The sequence below is a fragment of the Trachypithecus francoisi genome, unplaced genomic scaffold, assembly GCF_009764315.1.
Source record: "Trachypithecus francoisi isolate TF-2019V2 unplaced genomic scaffold, Tfra_2.0 Lachesis_group21, whole genome shotgun sequence".
In the NCBI taxonomy this organism is placed as follows: Eukaryota; Metazoa; Chordata; class Mammalia; order Primates; family Cercopithecidae; genus Trachypithecus; species Trachypithecus francoisi.
The window spans coordinates 34,017,532-34,035,524 of record NW_022681467.1 but is presented as its reverse complement, the minus strand read 5'-3'; the positions used below and the strand labels follow the sequence as shown (position 1 = coordinate 34,035,524).

The 17,993-nt window shown below is 45.9% G+C and overlaps 1 protein-coding gene across 1 annotated transcript in view; it reads right to left on the bottom strand.

Annotated features, from left to right (window-relative positions):
• Window positions 1-3,018: 3,018 nt before the first annotated feature.
• The window catches only part of LBP (lipopolysaccharide binding protein), a 32,013-nt gene continuing 17,038 nt past the window's right edge, over window positions 3,019-17,993 (bottom strand). The window contains exons 7-15 of the mRNA XM_033186399.1: window positions 16,625-16,716; window positions 15,940-16,116; window positions 13,926-13,985; window positions 11,619-11,786; window positions 9,993-10,060; window positions 9,477-9,519; window positions 7,641-7,704; window positions 6,759-6,835; window positions 3,019-3,833 (exon numbers count right to left, since the gene is read on the bottom strand). Coding sequence (XP_033042290.1) covers window positions 3,789-3,833; window positions 6,759-6,835; window positions 7,641-7,704; window positions 9,477-9,519; window positions 9,993-10,060; window positions 11,619-11,786; window positions 13,926-13,985; window positions 15,940-16,116; window positions 16,625-16,716 — 794 coding nt within the window. The 3' untranslated portion in view covers window positions 3,019-3,788. The remainder of the gene's footprint in view (window positions 3,834-6,758; window positions 6,836-7,640; window positions 7,705-9,476; window positions 9,520-9,992; window positions 10,061-11,618; window positions 11,787-13,925; window positions 13,986-15,939; window positions 16,117-16,624; window positions 16,717-17,993) is intronic.

Below are 17,993 nucleotides of genomic sequence, written 5' to 3'. Positions count from 1 at the left end.
CTCAAGGTCTCCCTCTGATCTTCCGTCACCTCCTTAGCTCTCTGATCCTCTTTCCTGGAGCACCAGCAGGGACTCTGTCTGGAATTTCCTTCTCTGAATAAGACAACTTCTTTCCAAAAGAAATGCAATTATTTTAAGACCCCCTTCCTAAGAATCTCATCAAAGAGCCAAGAAAGATTAACTGGAGAAAAGACTGGGAATCATAATCTTGCCCAGACAGGCTTCTTCATCTATCCTTTTAGTGCAGCTCAGAGATTACCTGGGGCCCTTCATCTGCATAACAAGGCAACTTTTGTTCATTGTGAAGTTCTGCCCCTCACCTTCCTGCCACCTCCCCCAGTGCACAGAGGAACTTCTTCTTCCAGGCCATACTTCTTTGGGCTCAATCATTTCCCCTGAAAATCACTTACTCCCACCTTAATCTATGCCCTTCCCTATGAAGAAGGGTAGAGAAGCATCTGTGCCCATTGGCTTCTTGGGTAATTATTCTTTTCTTTTTTTGAGACAGGGTCTCACTCCTCTGGTACCTGGGCTGGAGTGCAGTGGCGTGATCTTGGCTCACTGCAACCTCTGCCTCCTGGGCTCAAGCGATCCTCCTGTGAGGCTCAAGCGATCTCAGCCTCATGGGTAGCTGAGACTACAGGGGCATGCCCTTATGCCTGGCTATATATATATATTTTTTGTACTTTTTGTAGAGATGGAGTTTCACCATGTTGCTCAGGCTGGTCTCAAACTCCTGAGTTCAAGTGATCCACCCACTTTAGACTCCCAAATTGCTGGGATTATAGGCACGTGCCACTGCACCCAGCCTGGGTAATGATTCTTATGTGATTCCCCCATGCTGTCTATGTTAAATAAATTTTGTATGCCTTTTTCTTCTATTAATGTATCTATTGTCCTTTCATTTTCAGCAAACTATCAGAGGGCAAACAGGGAGGCTTTCTCTTGGCCCCATAGCACTTGTTACAAAATGAAAATGTTTAGTTTCACGGAATAAGAATACCCTTTCCCTGGTTTATGAATAACAAACCTTTTGCCTTTGTCACAAATAAGTATTTTTTCCCTCGTCTTATAGCAAACCTTGTTGCCTCATACCCATCAAGGACTTGCCTGAGCTTCCCTGAGCCTTTTCTTGGAGCTATCCCTGGGAATGTCCTAGAATGTTCTGGAATGCAAGCTTGCCTGCAAACTAAACCTGAGTTTTAAAAAAATATGCAGAGAACAAATCACAACTTTTCCAGGCAACGTGGCAAACATTTTAATTGTACAGCTGGGGTTTTGACCAGCTGAGCTGCTACCCTATTGTAAGGTCATGAATAGACCACATCAGAGCCCCACCCAGATTCCCACATCTTATCACATCAGTGCACACCAATCTGACTTCTAATCACCGGTGCTTGCATTTCTTTGCCTGAGAGATTTCTATGGCTCCTGTAGCCCACTCCCCAGACTAGAAGAACCAGAGAATTAATAACCTCTAGGAGTTCCCCTCAACCTACGACTGATGGGAAGTGGCGTATATATACTTCAGCTCCCCTTACTCTTGGGATACCATGAGATGTGCTCTACATTGAGTCTCAGAGTTTCTCCAGTGGGATTAGCTCCAGTCACCTATGGTAGTAATTGGTTTCATCACTCACCATTTATAGGCTGCCTTCTCCATCTCATTTTCCAGTCCCTGTTGGTACTACCTGGGATCTTCTTCCAAATAAACTATTAGGTTGGTGCAAAAGTAATCGCAGTTTTTGCGATTGAAAGTAATGGCAAAGGCCGGGTGCAGTGGCTCACGCCTATAATCCCAGCACTTTGGAAGGCTGAGGCAGGCAGATCACGAGGTCAGGAGATTGAGACCATCCTGGATAATATGGTGAAACCCTGTCTTTACTAAAAATGCAAAAAATTAACTGGGCGTGGTGGTGGCACCTGTAGTCCCAGCTACTCAGGAGGCAGAGGCAGGAGAATGGTGTGAACCCGGGAGGCGGAGCTTGCAGTGAGCCGAGATCACACCACTGCATTCCAGCCTGGGCGACAGAGCGAGACTCTGTCTCAAAAAAAAAAAAAAGTAACAGCAAAAACCACAATTACTTTTGCACCACCCTAATACTTGTACTCACCTCTTTGTTTCAGGGTCTGCTTCTGGGGACACCAAAGTATGACAGGTGATCTAATTGTGTCATCCATTGACCACCACCTGGTTATTCCCTGGGCACCCACGGAAGCTTAACGTGAATCCATCAAGTTCCAAAGTAATCCTGCTGGGAGCTCTTTCCAGCCTCATTTGACAGGAGAGGACACTGAGGCTTGGAGATATCTTGCCCAGGGACCCAAAACAGGTAGGCTGGAATCAATACTGGCTCTTTTCGGCATACCTAAGTATCACTCTTAAAAGCAGGAACAGGAATGGAGCCTGTGCTGCATGTATTTCTCCCCATGAGGACCCCAAAGCCTGGCAAATAGGAAGTGCTTAGTAAGCACACCCAGCCAATAAATATGGAATCTCCATTGTGGCTAAATAAATCCTTCCACATGGATTACCCAATACAGTCATTATAGCAGTCCCAGAAAGTGACTACTATAATCATCATCATCATTTCATAGATAAGGACCCCAGGGGGAAAGTGACCTTCCCAAGGCCACACGGCTAGTACTGGCTGAAGCCTGTGTCCTTCACCAGTCAGCCATAGGGATGGACAATGGTGGAAAACAAATGAACAAAAGTAGAGAGGAGAGAGGACACGAAGCCACAGCTTACCCTGCCACCAGCTGGGTGACAACACATTGTCCCATCTTGGAACACATCTCTGTCACACACAGGGTAAATGGGACTATTCCCTGTGAATTATCTGCTAGCCTGAAGCTCCATCCATCTGCTCATTAACACAATAAAAAAATTATCAAACGAGTCTTCTGACTCCCAGTCCCTGGGAGCCCAACTACATAACTTGGAAACGACTCTTTATTAGTCTGATCAAAGGCTCATTGTTCAGTAATTAGAAATCATGGCCTCTCCCTCTAGGCTTGGGGCTCATAAACAACAGTTGGATGAGCTTTTTATTGGGGTTGGACCAAAAACTTAGACAGATCCATTTCCTCCTAATTTACACCTGCTTCAATGGGGGAAAAGCAGCGGGAGGCTGAGTTTTTGCTCCAGGAGATCATTGGCTCCCCTGGCTGTAGCAGACGAGAAATGAGGGAGGGAGTGATGTTGAAGTGAGCCCCTGCCTGAGACAGGACAAGGGCCTTAGAGACGAGCAGTGATGCCAGGTCCAGGGCTAAGTGATGTACAGAATCCCCGCTTCTCTCATTGAGGCTCCCACAGCAGCAGCGATGAGAAAGGGGCCTTGGAGATCATAGATGGGGTTGACTATCCAAAGACCCCTGAGATCAGAAGAGGGCAGGCAGTGAGCAGTGATGAGGCCTGCCGGGTGATTCCATCATCTCATCATCTAATCAATATTTATTGAGGACCTACTAAGTGCCAGCACTCTGCTAGGCATGGGGATCAGACGGCAAAAAAAAAAAAAATTACAGTGCCTGCTTGTAAAGACATCCCAGGCCAGTTGGGGAGGGTGGTCCCTCCTGGAGGGGAAAGCAAAGTCCAGACTCAGAGACAGCATGCATGCACCTGGTGAAGAGGAGGAGGGTGGAGGCAGAGGCCAGGCAGCCATCACCCCCGGAGCCGAGAGCAGAAACGTCTTCATTCTTCAAGAATCTCTGAGACGTGCTGCACAGCTGGAAATGCAACATACAGATCCAGATGTGGCCTCCAAGCTTCATCTTTCTTGTCCTCAAACTCTCATGTATTGGACGTTGGCACCCAAGAACAGGAAGTCCTAGGAAAAACAGGACAGGACAGGATGGTAAAGAGCATCCTCTACTCCAAAAAGATGCATCTGTGATTGAAAGGGCGCCCATGTCTTCTGAAACATAAGCTCTGCCAGAATCCAGGTCAGTGCATAAATCGCGAGTGTGCCTCAGTCCCCAAGCTCTCCATAAAGCACAGCTTTTCCCAGCTGCCTTCTCCAAGGTAGAGATCGATCTGTCGTTCCCCGAGCTGCTGCTGCCTGAAAGGCCTCTAAGTGTCCTTTGTGTCACCTAAATTTTCTCTCCTTGGCAAATAACGAAAAATTGTGAACTGCTAGGGTGTACTCTCCTGCTTTTCTTATGTTTCCATCACCCAGAGGGGCAGGAATTCGGAACCAAAGACCAAGTTCAATTCTTTCCCACAGGGATCCATCCTTTATTTTAGATAGTTAGACACATGGACAGAGTTGACCTCAAAATTCTAATGAATGTTATAATATATAATAAATCTAATTACTTTCCACGTGTCAAACATTGAGCTAGAAGCTATCATACTTGCCCTCTAATCATCACAAAAGCTCAATGACGTTTAGGTTACGTCCCATTTTACAGAGAAGAAAACTGAGGCCGATGATATGAACTGTCACTCAGTCTTTGATTTGAACAATGATTTGTCTGACCACTTAACAAATGCTCAAGAGCAGTTAAGTGTTGAGTATCTCAGAGCCCAAAAGGGCTTTGGACATTTGCTTTTTAGATAGAACAGTTGGTCAGTGTTTCTAGGTTCCTATTCATCCCCCCTGCCCTTCATTCCCTTTAATGACTATTATTTTCTGATGTTAACAAAGTACCAGGCACAGTGCAGCATCCCCCTCCTGCTAATGAGTCTGCCAACCCAGTTCATCTCACCTCAAAAGATAACCTGAAAATTGCAAGCACAGATAGACCACAAAATGCTTGGTCAGAATCATAGTTTGAGTAGTGAAAATAGTTTTTCACTATTTCACTTGATATTAAAATAGTTTTTAAGTTAAGCTTAAAAAAGAACCTTGGCCGGGCGCGGTGGCTCAAGCCTGTAATCTCAGCACTTTGGGAGGCCGAGACAGGCGGATCACGAGGTCAGGAGATCGAGACTATCCTGGCTAACCTGGTGAAACCCCCGTCTCTACTAAAAAATACAAAAAAACTAGCCGGGCGAGGTGGCGGGCGCCTGTAGTCCCAGCTACTCGGGAGGCTAAGGCAGGAGAATGGCGTAAACCCGGGAGGCGGAGCTTGCAGTGAGCTGAGATCTGGCCACTGCACTCCAGCCTGGGTGACAGAGCAAGACTCCGTCTCAAAAAAAAAAAAAAAAAAGAACCTTAAGTTAATTTTCAAAAATTTTTTTGAGACGGAGTCTTGCTCTGTCACCCAGGCTGGAGTACAGTGGCACGATCTCAGCTCACTGCAGCCTCCGCCTCCTGGGTTCAAGCGATTCTCCTGCCTCAGCCTCCTGAGTAGCTGGGATTACAGGCGCACATCACCATGCCCAGCTAATTTTTGTATTTTTAGTAGAGATGGGGTTTCAGCATGTTGGCCAGGCTGGTCTCAAACTTTTGACCTCATGATCCGCCTGCCTTGGCCTCCCAAAGTGCTGGGATTACAGGCGTGAACCACTGCTCCTGGCCTAAAAAAAAAACTTTTTAAGTTTTTTAAAAAAAAGGAAAGAAAGAAAACAGGCAGGAGCACTAGTAATGAACTGTGCAAAACAAACAAACAAACTTTAAAAAAAAACCTTAAAACAAAAAGCACTAGAAGTACACCAAAATTCAAACTGTGGTTGTAGTGGAGCAATAGGTTTATGAATAACTTTTTAAAATGCATATAGTGTTGGCTGGACATGGTGGCTCATGCCTGTAATCCCAGCACTTTGGGAGGCCGAGGTGAGCCTATCACTTGAGGCCAGGAGTTTGAGACCAGCCTGGCCAGCATTGTGAAACCTTGTCTCTACCAAAAATTAAATAAATAAAAAAAAAAAATTAGCTGGGAGTCGTGGTGGGAGACTGTAGTTCCAGCTACTCCAGAGGCTCAGGCACAAGAATCTCCTGAACCCGGGAGGTGGAGGTTGTAGTGAGCCAAGATCACGCCACTGCACTCCAGCCTGGGTGACAGAGCCAGACTCTGTCTCAAAAAAAAAAAAAAAAGTACATATGGTTGTAGTACTTGTTTAAATGGGGAGGCATGCCAAACATATATTTATAATAAAGCTCTTCAACCTAAAAATTTAGAAGAAAAGCTTAAAAGTTACAAATGACTTTCAGAACCTGACCTAATGCTATGTCTAGGACTTACGATATTTTCTTTCTTTTCTTTTCTTTTTCTTTCTTTTTTTTTTTTTTTTGATGGAGTCTTGCTCTCTTGCACAGGCTGGAGTGCAGTGGCGTGATCTCGACTCACTGCAACCTCCACCTCCTGGATTCAAGCAATTCTGCCTCAGCCTCCTGAGTAGCTGGGATTATAGGCACCCGCTACCATGCCCAGCTAAGTTTTGTATTTTCAGTAGAGACGGGGTTTCACCATGTTGGCCAGGCTGGTCTCAAACGCCTGACCTAGCGATCTGCCCTCCCCGGCCTCCCAAAGTGCTGGGATTCCAGGCGTGAGCCACCACGCCAGCCTGCAGTGTTTTCAAAACGAGCTGGTCTTGAACTTCCCTCAGGCCCCTCATGGTAGGGATGGGAGGTGGTGGTGGCATAAGGCTGTGTGAAATGCCACCTGCACCAGCAGAGGTGCCACTTCTGAAGGACACGTGGATGGTTTTGTGGCATATGGTAAGGCCCAGGAGCACCCATCCTGCCCCTGGCCAGACTTTCCCAGCTGCAGGGCTGGGCTGGGTGTCACCCATGAGTCATGGCCTCTGAAGCTAGCATGCAAACCACCTCCTCCCTCACACATCCTCAGAGCCCCCTGAGCCCACCAACCTTATGGATCTGGAGTCCGAGGTCGTAGAGCTGAACATGCTTCAGCAGAGGAAGGGGGAAGCCTTCGGCCAACTTATCTGGAGGTTGAAGCACAACATTGAGAGAGATTGGTGAATATATAATAATTAGAGACAGATTTTTACCGAAAATGTTCTCTGCAAACTCTATATTCGGTATATTCCCATTTAATGATTTCCAAGACTATGAGGTAGGTGTGATTATTCTTCCCATTTTACAGATAAGGACACTGAGGCACAGAGTGGTCAAGTAACTTGTTCTAGGTCACACAGTTAGGAAGCGGCAGAAAGGGGATTTAAACTGAGGGAGGCTGGCTTGGAAGCCTAAGCTGTCAGGCATGGTGCTGTCTGGAGGAAGCACACATTTGCGATAAGATAAGGAACAGGGCATCCACTCCCTGCCCTTTGCCTCGTCCTGCTCTCTGTTGCAGCCAAAAGAAGCAAAGCTTCATGGAAACAGGGTTTAAGTCTTTTGCTTTCTTTTTTGACTAGGCAGTTGGGCAATTGACTGGGAGATGTGAGTCCAGAGGTGGCTGCCTTGTGTCTTCCATATTAACTTGGTCCTCAGTCTTTGACTTGCCTCTTCAGAACGTGGGGCACTTCCATGTGTCCCTCTATGCCGCTTATAAGGAGGTTTCCCGTGCTCCAAAGAGCTGTGCCAGCCCCCAACCCTCATCAGAGCCCTGGAGGGAGATGAGGCCAACTTCAACGACCCCATGTCACAGGAAGGTCGCTAAGCTCAGAGAGAAGCGACTTGCCCACGGTCATACAGCCCCCAGGAGAGCCCTGTTTTCCAAGTCCAGCTCTCTTCCCTCCAGACGGCAGTGTCCACTTTTGACTTGGAAAAATCCACAGTGATTCTTACCGTTGAATTTGGGGTAGAGGGTGTTGAGGATGTAGTAGTTGAGGAGCGCTTCCAACAGCTCCGCCTGGAGGAGAACAGGAGAAGTACACTTATATCGCCACAGAGCCACACGGTGGTTCTGTGTGTGCCAACATAGCAAAATGCTTGGAAAAAGCAAACTATTATTACATCATGTTACTATTTTATAAGATAAAACTCTTTTGAGATGAGCATTTATTATGCAAGTGAATAGAAAAATTTTGGAAAGTTACACACCCAAATGTCTTTCCTCTAAGGAAGAACGTTAACGTTTGACTTGTCGTTAGCCTTATCTTTAGTGTTCAGTTTTATTTACAGTGAGAATGTTTTTCCTGAACTACCTGTATCATTTTAAAAATTTAATAAAAACAAAATAAGCTTCTCTACCAAAATCATGAAACACAACTTTTAACCCTCACTATATGCCAAGCAGAGAGCTCAGAGCTTTGCGTGTATGTCTGATTCAATGTTTACAACAGTCCTTCAACGTTCATATTAATGTCCCTATTTCACATATCAGGAAACCGAGGCCTACAGAATGAAAGGGACTTACTACAAACTGGGCAGCAGCATCAGGGTTTGAATCTAAATTTATCTGAGTCTATAGTTCTTGTTTTTACATTTCATGCTCTGAAAACCCAATAGGATAGATTTTTGGGAAACTTTTTACTCGAATGTTTTACTTTGCAGTAAACATGCACAGATACAATATGAGTGTACCATTATTCACTCCACCCTTTATTCTCTGAAAGGAGTCAGCCTCAGGGTCCCTGCATCTCTCCCCACAGCTTCTGTGTTTGTTTCCACTTCATAAGTGCTTCGGGAAAGTCTGGGAGGCAGGGCACAGGTGGAGGTGGTCAGTGGAGGCCAGCATCATGGAATGGTAAAAGAGAAGCCAACGACTGCACGTTAAAGTCTACCCAGCTCCTCCTTCCCTCTTTCCAGAAAGCTCTTCTCCATCACTTCAGCCCACACTGATTTTCACATTCTCTTTCCTCCTTTTATATGGGCCCGTCTACTTCACCACTTTTTCTACCTTGTGGAAATCACTTCTTGGGTTTACCTGCTCGGCACTCAATCCCTCTTGTTTTGATAACAGAGTCTATTTCCCCCCAGGGAACAACCCTCCTCGCCAATCTTAGTCCATATGATTTGGATGTAGGTGACTGCAAATCCTGCCTCCTGGAGTGTAGACGAGATCCATGCTGGGCTAATTGGCCTTGCCCAACTTCTGGCCACAGTACTTGGCTTAAGACTGGGTGCCTAAGATTAGTCCAATGAGAGTTAGCAGGGAGTTTTTTTTTGTTTTTTTTTTTGTAGTAAATTTTTAAAGAAACTGAAACGGTAGGAAACTCTGGGGCTTGCTACCAGTTGGAAGAGCCTGCCTGAGAGTGAAGCTAACACAAATGAAAACAGAACAGAGAGATGGAGAGAGATTCTTGTTGCACTAATTTGAACACCTGAATCCAGCTATGCCTGAAACCTCTGATCTTTGTTTTTTCGTTTTTTTTGGCTTTTCAGTTATATAATCCTACATATTTCTCCTCTTCGCTTAAGACAATTTCAATTGGCTTTCTGTCTCTTGCAGTTAAAAGAATTCTGTTCAGTAGATGACTTAATTATATACTGTTTTATATTAGGATATAACTGTTCCTTGGCCCTATGTCTTGTGTTTTGGAGACTTTTACACTTCTCCAGGGCAAAAAATCTACTCTTCTCCTTTTGTATTTCCTATTATAGGTGCCATAGCAATTGCTTAGGAAACACCCCAAATTAATTAACATTCTAATCATGTCATCAGTAAAAACAACAACTTACATTGAATAGTCCAACTTTGGATTCTTTCAGTTCCACTTTTACCCTGTAGTGAATCAGAGAAGATTCAAAGGTGTGAACTTTATGCAAGTCTAAGCAGCGTGGGGGTCCCCAGAAGCGAGAAGGGATGGGCTTGAGAAGGCACAGGGCCAAAGGTAGGGTGGGAGCAGGAGTGGAAAAGATGACTGAGGAACTAAAAGCAGTGATACAATGATATCGGGAAGACTGTCAGAGGGCAGATGAAATAGTGTCAAAAAGCTCACTCTTTATCATTTCAGGAAGTTAATATAGGTGGTGCCTAAAATTCATACATTAAGAAGTAACAGTCTTAGTGAATTCTTTAACAATTTGAGATTTGTGGGGGCAGGACCAGTGGGGCAGAAGAATTGGGCCAATTGGGGTGAAATGTAAGTGTCCTTTCCAAATGGTTTCCCCTCTCCCACCAGCTACAGAGAAGCAGCTACAGTATACAGATGGAGTCCAGCTGGGCACCCACATGTGGGCAGGAGGCCAACTTACTTTCCTGGCTTCAGGAACCCAGTGATCTTGCTGGTATTGAAAGTCAAGATGGCGGACACATTAGTGGCCTGGAAATGCCAGTAGAAGGAAGCAGGTGTAAGTGATGAAGGTTGTATGCATAGGAAGGATGATGACGAGGGACTGTCTGCTCTCAACAAACAGCTCAATGAGCTAAAGCAGGAAATTTGTCCCTCCCAGAAGGCTCACTGTAGGTGCTCAATCCATATTTGAACTTGGACTTGAACATTTTTACTTGAAATTGTTGTCCATGATAGCAGTTAAACTTTGAACAGACTACTAAGATAAGGTATAGAGTACCTACTCTTGGAAAGCTCTAAAAAGGATAATTTCTAGTTATTTCAGGTCAAGATTCAGCCCTAGTAACAACAACAATAATAAAGTATTATTATTATTTTAGAGATGGAGTGTCTCTCTGTCGCCTGGCTGGAGTGCGGTGGTGCAATCATGGCTCACTGCAGCCTTGATCTCCTGGGCTCAAGTGATCCTCCCGCATCAACCTCCTGAGTAGATAGGTGCATGCCACCAGGCCCGGCTTTTTTTTCTTTTTTCTTTTTTGTAGCAATGGAGTCTTGCTATGTTGCCCAGTCTGGTCTCAAACTCCTGACCTCATGTGATTCTCCTGCCTTGACCTCCCAAAGTGCTGAGATTACAGGTGTAAGTCACCACACCCAGACAATAAATTATATTTAAATTTAAAATATATTAATAATGATACTCTTGATAACAATAACAATGATATTAAAATTGCAGATACAGCCTCTAGGAAGAATTACCCTGGCAGAGATTTGACTTATTGATTTCAAAAGTCAAGAAACAAGAGAGCAGAGTTCTCCATCCAGCGAGTAGAGCCCCCAAAGGACCCAGCATCCCTTCCCTATTAGACAGAGTCCATCAAAAAAGGAAAACTCACTCTCAATGTTTAATGCAGAGGGAATTTAATACAGGGAATTGGTTATACAAGTGATGGAATTGTTGAGAAGCTAGTAAAGCGTTGGTGAGATTAGCAGAGATAGGAGGCTGTATCCACCCCAGGACTAGGGGAACAATGAGTGGAGGTGGAATTATGGAAGTTACCACAGAGGAGACAGAGTCACAGTCTGAGCCTCTGCCATGGCAAAGAAAGAGGAAATAGTACACTGGCTTCATCCTTCCTCCCCAGCTTCATTCTCCTGACAGTACCTCCCATTGGCTGACCTGGGTGGAAATCAGAGTGCAAAGAAGCATGGGAAATGTAGTCTTCCAAGGTCGAATATAGACAAAGAACAAAGCAAATAGACAAAGACCCATCTACATTTCTCCTCACAATAGCCCAGACTAACATAGTGAGAGATACATGCATTAAACAAATACACCAGCAGACAGCTACAAAGTACCTTGGTAGTAAATGCTGAGAAGAAAGATAATAGGGTATTACAAGAAAAAGTGGCAAAGGGCATAGATAGATTGAGGGTAAGGGCCAGCAAGAAAGCCCTCTCTCGGGAAGTAATATTTAAGTTGAGACCTGGAGGAATTATCCAGGTGGTGAGTGGGGAGAAAAGCATGTGGGGAAAAGGCAACAGCATGTGGGGAAAAGGGAACAGCATTTGCAAAGGCTCTGAACCTTACCACACTAAGTCGGAAGACAGGCTCCTTGCTGGAGCTGGGCAGGAGCACAAAGGCGTCTATCTCCATATAGGGGTCCACAGACAGATTCCTAGGGCTGAAGTTTAGGAGCGGAGCAGAAGGCACTGATCCCTGGAGCTCCAAGTTCATGTTGGGGTAGAGCCTGGCTAACTGGGAGCAGAATTAGGAGATTACGTCAAGAGAAGAAAATATACAAGTCTGCCAGGAGAGGCCTGAGGGAGTCAGATAAAGCTGGGAATTGCTTTTGATTGATTTTATTGCCCACGAAATTCTCTGTGCCCTTTTCTCCTAACGGCAAAACTGGCCATCTCTCCATATCAGACACAGAGTCAGCGCTATCTATTTCATGGCTGCGTTGTACTTCATTGTGTACAGGTCTTGTGATGGATGAAACTCTATCAAGCATCAAGTTGTCTTCAAGGTTTTGCCGTTATAATGATCACCTTGGCTATTATTTTCAGGAAAACATTCCTAGAGGTGGAATTGCTGAGTTGAAGGACAGCAATGCTTTTTTTTTTTTTTGAGACAGAATTTCGTTCTTGTCACCCAGGCTGGAGTGCAATGGTGCCATCTTGGCTCACTGCAACCTCTGCCTCTGGGGTTCAAGCATTTCTCCTTCCTCAGCCTCCCAAGTAGCTGGGATTACAGGTGTGCACCACCACACCCAGCTAATTTTGTATTTTTAGTAGAGACAGGATTTCACGATGTTGGCCAGGCTGGCCTCAAACTCCTGACCTGAGGTGATATGCCCGCCAAAGTCTTGGGATTACAGGTGTGAGCCACCGCGCCTGGCCAGCAATGCTTTTAAAGCTTTCGGCAGGTATTGCCAAATTGTCCTCCAGAAAAGTTGGGCCCATTTTTTCTCCCTCCCTACCTCTCCCAAGGTTTCTCCATCCCCTCATCACACTCTGCTAATTGGGCATGCTGAGGTCAGATTGCCAGTGTTTTCGAAATATGACACAGCTAGATCCCACCATTTCTTTTTTAAAAAACTATTTAATTTTCTCTTATTATTCTTTTAATATGATATTCCACAGAACATTTCTTTTTTCTTTTCTCTCTCTCTTTTTTTTAGCTTTTCTTTTTAAAATAGAGACAGGGTCTTGCTATGTTGTCCAGGTTGGTCTTGAACTCCTGGCCTCAAGCAATCTTCCTGCTTTGGCCTCCCAGAGTGCTAGGATTACAGGCATGAGCCACCATGACCAGCCCTAGACTCCACCATTTCAAAAGTGCTCTTAATTTTCTGTGTAACTAGAGATAGGTACAGAGTTTAATTTGGGGCAAGACTCTTCCTTTTTAGGAGGATATTCGTGGAAAAACAGTACTGCCATGAGCCTTTTGGTTATGGATATGTAAAACCTACATCCTCTTCTAGAACGGAGACGTTTGGAAGGCTGAGGGGGTAAAATGTTTCACTAAGAAGGTGGGCAGAGTTTCTTTTCCAAGCATTATAAGAGATACTGAACCTGTATATACATAGAATATCATCAGAAAGATATGCATAATCTGGTAATACTGGCAAACTTCAGATGGGAACTGGGTAGTTAAGGGATAGGAGTGGATGTGAGACTTTCCACTCTATAACCTTTTAGATCTTTTGGATGTTGAACCTTGAGAATTTATTAATCATTCAAAAACGAATCTTTTAATAATTTTTTTTGAGACAGGGTCTCACTCTGTTGCCCAGGCTGGAGTGTAGTGGTGCAGTCACAGCTCCCTGCAGCCTCAACCTCCCAGCCTCGGGTGATCTTCCCACCTCAGCCTCCCTGGCGCCTGGGACTACAGCTGTATGCCGCCATGCTTGGCTAATTTTTGTATTTTTTGTAAAGATGGGGTTTCATCATGTTGCCCACAGGCTGGTCTTGAACTCCTGGGCTCAAGCAATCTGCCCACCTTGGCCTCCCACAATGCTGGGATTACAGGTATGAGCCACCATGCCTGGCCAAAAACTAATTTTTTAAAGCACCAAGAGCATGCCTGGTACCTAGGAAGCCCTCTGTAATTGTTAGCTGCTATTCATTAGGGTACATTTTAGGGACTATGCCAGCATTCCTTGGGATTCTTAGATAACACCAATAAAAGACTGGACAAGCTGTGGTCCCACAATTTATGGCGCTCAGCCTCTGTTATTTAGGCTTTGAAGGGAGCAGCACCCCAGCCTTCCATGGGAGTCTCATCCTGGCCTTCTGACTCGTGGTCAAGCTGAGAGAAATGAAGAGGTTTTAAAGAGAAACCTCCGGCGTTTAGTAGGCTCGGTCTGCACTCATGGGGCACTAAGGGACTCCTTACCCGTGGGACGAAGGGTCGGAAGGACTTGGTGGTCAGTCGGATATTAGAGTCAGGCGGTATCTGCAGCAAAGAGACACGAAGAAGTTTTAGGGTGCTCCCGCTGGAGCTGAAGGTCTAAAGAAGACTGGGGAGGCGGGGGGATGTGCAAGACTGTCACTTCTCCACCACCTGGGTTACCCTGGCAGGGATGAGATGCTTGTCCTGCATTCACCCAAGCAGAGCACATGGGTCCCCAGCATCCTGACTGCTCTCCCATGGGTGTAGCTGATGTGTGGGTCTGCGAGGGTGAGGGTTGCAGTCACACAGACCTCGGTTTGCGTCCTGACTTTGTGATCTCAGGCCAGCCCTTTTATCTCCCTGAACCTCAACTTCCTTATCCATAAAATGGGGATAAAAATAGTCCCCACCTTCAAGTCATTGTGAGGGTTAAACGAGCATCTAGCACAAGGCCCAGCACATGGTGAGTGCTCCATAAAACGTAGCTATTATCACCCCATTGAAAGAGAGGCCTGTGCTGCAGGTAGAATGGGTAAACCAAACACAATGCCAAAAGCAAAGGCCTGTACAGGTGTAGGAGGCCATTCGAAGGACAAAACAACCCTCCATCTACCAGACGGCCCCTGACTTACACCAGGGTAAGCTGGACCATCCGAGCCAAACCTACTCTTTCTCACACCATCCTGACATCATTCATGAGGCCTCAACTTTTATGAAGTGCTTCAAGAAACAACTTTTTGAAACCCAGAAATATTAGAGAAACTGGAGAACCATTAAAGGTGTGATCCACTATAAAATTCAGTCTCCCTTATACAAAGCCGCATTGGAAACAGTTGTTTTGGGGGTGTCTCTCCTTTTCACCATGAATCATGGAATCATGTATCCTTATCACTTTAGCTACAAGGAAGCTCCCAGACAGGTTTGAGACGTTAAAGAAATTTATAGGCTCAGTGTCTTTATAATTGTGCTTTATTTTCACTTGATCTTTATTTCCTTTTCTCTGAAACTATATGCAACTATATGATTCACTTATATATACATATATGTATTTTTTTCTTTTTTGACATGTAGTCTCACTCTGTTGTCCATGCTGCAGTGCAGTGGTGAGATCACAGCTCACTGCAACCTCTGCCTCCTGGGCTCAAGCAATTCTCCTGCCTCAGCCTCCATGTAGCTGGGACTACAGGCATGTGCCACCATGCCCGGCTAATTTTTGTATTTTTAGTAGAGATGAGGTTTTGCCATGTTGGCCAGGCTGGTCTTGAACTCCTGACCTCAGGTGATCCGCCCACCTTGGCCTCCCAAAGTGATAGGATTACAGGCATGAGCCACCTCGCCTGGCCTCATTCACTAAAATATTTTTAAATAAACCTCCAGAAATCATCAGAATCAGAGAAAATACGAATTAGACTAACACGTCTAGACTAGTAAACAGGTCTAGAAAAGCAAAACACAGATAAGCAAGCTGCAAAGTCTTCCACGGTTGTTATAAGGGAGAAATAGTTTTTTTTGTTTTTGTTTTTGTTTTTTTTTTGGAGACAGGGTCTCACTCTTTTGCTCAGGCTGGAGTGCGGTGACACGATCTTGGCTCACTGCAACCTCTGCCTCCTGGGTTCAAGCGATTCTCCCATCTCAGCCTCCCGAGTAGCTGGGATTACAGGCGCCTGCCACCACATCTGGCTAATTTTTGTATTTTTAGTAGAGACAGGGTTTTGCCATGTTGGCCAGGCTGCTCTCCAGCTCCTGACCTCAAGTGATCTGCCCGCTTCAGGCTCCCAAAGTGCTGGAATTACAGGCATGAGCCACTGCACCCGGCCACGGGAGAAAGAACTTTGACTTTGAGTTTCTTGGTTACCAAAGTAAAAAGGGAGATTGTGCTAACATATTTTTCTTGGTCTTGATTTTTCTCTTAGCAATAACTTACTATTTGACTGATGTCAACAGGGGTGAAAAGGAAAGAAGGAAGGAGCGGGAGGTTACGTGTTCATTTGAGGGACCTGTTTGCCACCATCCTCACCATGTCATCTGTAATGGAGAAGTTCAGATACCCTTCCTTGTGATAAACCAGGCTGGCCGTGTTGAAGACATAATCCGAGAGGGCAAAGTAGACCATTTTGTTATGTTCCTCAGGAAGGCTCATGACTGGAGCAAGGAGGGTAACGGGGGAACGGTGGTTACGATGAAAGATTTCACCCTGGAGAGGGAAATAGGGTCCAGTTGGACTTTTCAAAGCCTATCTCAGGGCTGGGGCTAGGTATTTCCCCACACAGTCTGATGAAGGGACGCTGGCTGGAGCACTGCCTGAAACTCCACCATTAAAGGCAGTGTTATGTCTTTTAATGAAAAGCTCCCCAGAAGCTTTGCTGTATTAACCCACAGGACGTCCTGGCCAGCCCCTCTATATGCCCTAGGCCCATATACACTCCCTAGGCCCGCTCTGATTGGCCTCTTCTGCATGATGGGCAAGGGAAAGTAGGGGAAGAAAGAGGAGGGAAGGGTTAAGACCTGAGAGGTGTAAGACAGCCGTGGGAGAATCCTAGCTCTGGGAGCACATCCCACCACTCCATATCACCTGGCCCTCGACACAGTGGGAACCACTGGGAAGATGAGGACAGATCTGAAGTTGGCGGGACAGGTGGCCCAGGGAATGGCTGACCCTGAGGGAAATCCTCACCCACCCAGCCCAGCCCCAGGACCCTCACCTTAAACATCACCTCCAGCATCTGGGCTGTTGCCCGAGGGGCTTCCACTAAGCTATAATCAATGCCGGCGAAACTGTCAATCTCTGTTGTAACTGTGAATGACGACAGGGCAGAATTAGGGGCCAGGTACCACTTCCAGCTGCGGGAGGAGGGGCAAGGGCTCTGGCTGACTCACATTCTCTGTGACTTTTTTCAGAATCTCCCTACCAGCCCAGCCCTGGGACAAAGAATTGCTTCTTCAAGAAAGAGACTACATGGGTTCCCTTGGATGAGTTAACAGTGGTGGGGGTGTATGTTCAGCCTAGGGCCTAAGCAGTTTCCAGACAAGCACACACACACACACACACACACACCCCATGTGTCCAGGCTTCACCTCTCCAGCCCCATCTGGAGCTTAATGCTGAGCCAGTAACCAGGAAGGTCAGGCATGCTATGCCCAGAGGGCCCAGACACTCCCCTCCAAAACCCTGAATGAACGAATGTGCCGGGTCCCAGTATTGGGTTGCCCGCCTGGACTTCTGGTAAAGTCAATGTCAGCAAGTAACCGCATAGGGGCTTGGGAGCCAAGGCATCAGAGAACATCTCAGATAATTTATCAGGGTCTCCCCCTCCAACCTTAATGTGTGCACCCTGGACCCAGGGACTCCACTTGTAGATGGCTCCCTGCGGCCCTGTTGGCAACAGCAAGGGACAGGAAAACACTCAAATGTCCATCAGTGGGGGACTTATTAAATAAATGAAGACACCTCCAAATGATGGAATACTACACGGCTGCTAACATAATAAGGTCTGTTACAACCGCTTTGGAAAACTGTTTGGCAGGATCTGATAATGCTGAATCTGGGCATATCACACGAGATTGCAATTTCTCTCCCAGGTATATACCCAAAGACATGTGACCATAGGTACTAGGACATTCATAGTAGTACTACGGATAATGGCCTAAAACTGAACACCCCCTAGATGGCCTTCAACAGTAGACTGGACAAATAAATGGGGAAGCATCGACATGGTGGTATGCTATGCAGCAAGGAGAATAAACCAGCTACACTACAGGTGGATGCAACGATATGCATTGACCTCATGTTTTATTTTATTTCATTTTTTTTTTTGAGATAGGATTTCACTCTGTGGCCCAGGCTGGGGTGCAGTGGCACAATTTCAGCCCACCGCTGCCTTGACCTCCCGGGCTCAAGCGATCATCCCACCTTGGCCTCCCAAGTAGCTGGGACTACAGGCGCACACCACCATGCCTGGCTAATTTTTGTATTTATTGTAGAGATAGGGTTTCGCCATGTTGCCCGGGCTGGCCTTGAACTCTTGAACTCAAGTGATCCTCCCTTCTTGGCCTCCCAAAGTGCTGGAATTA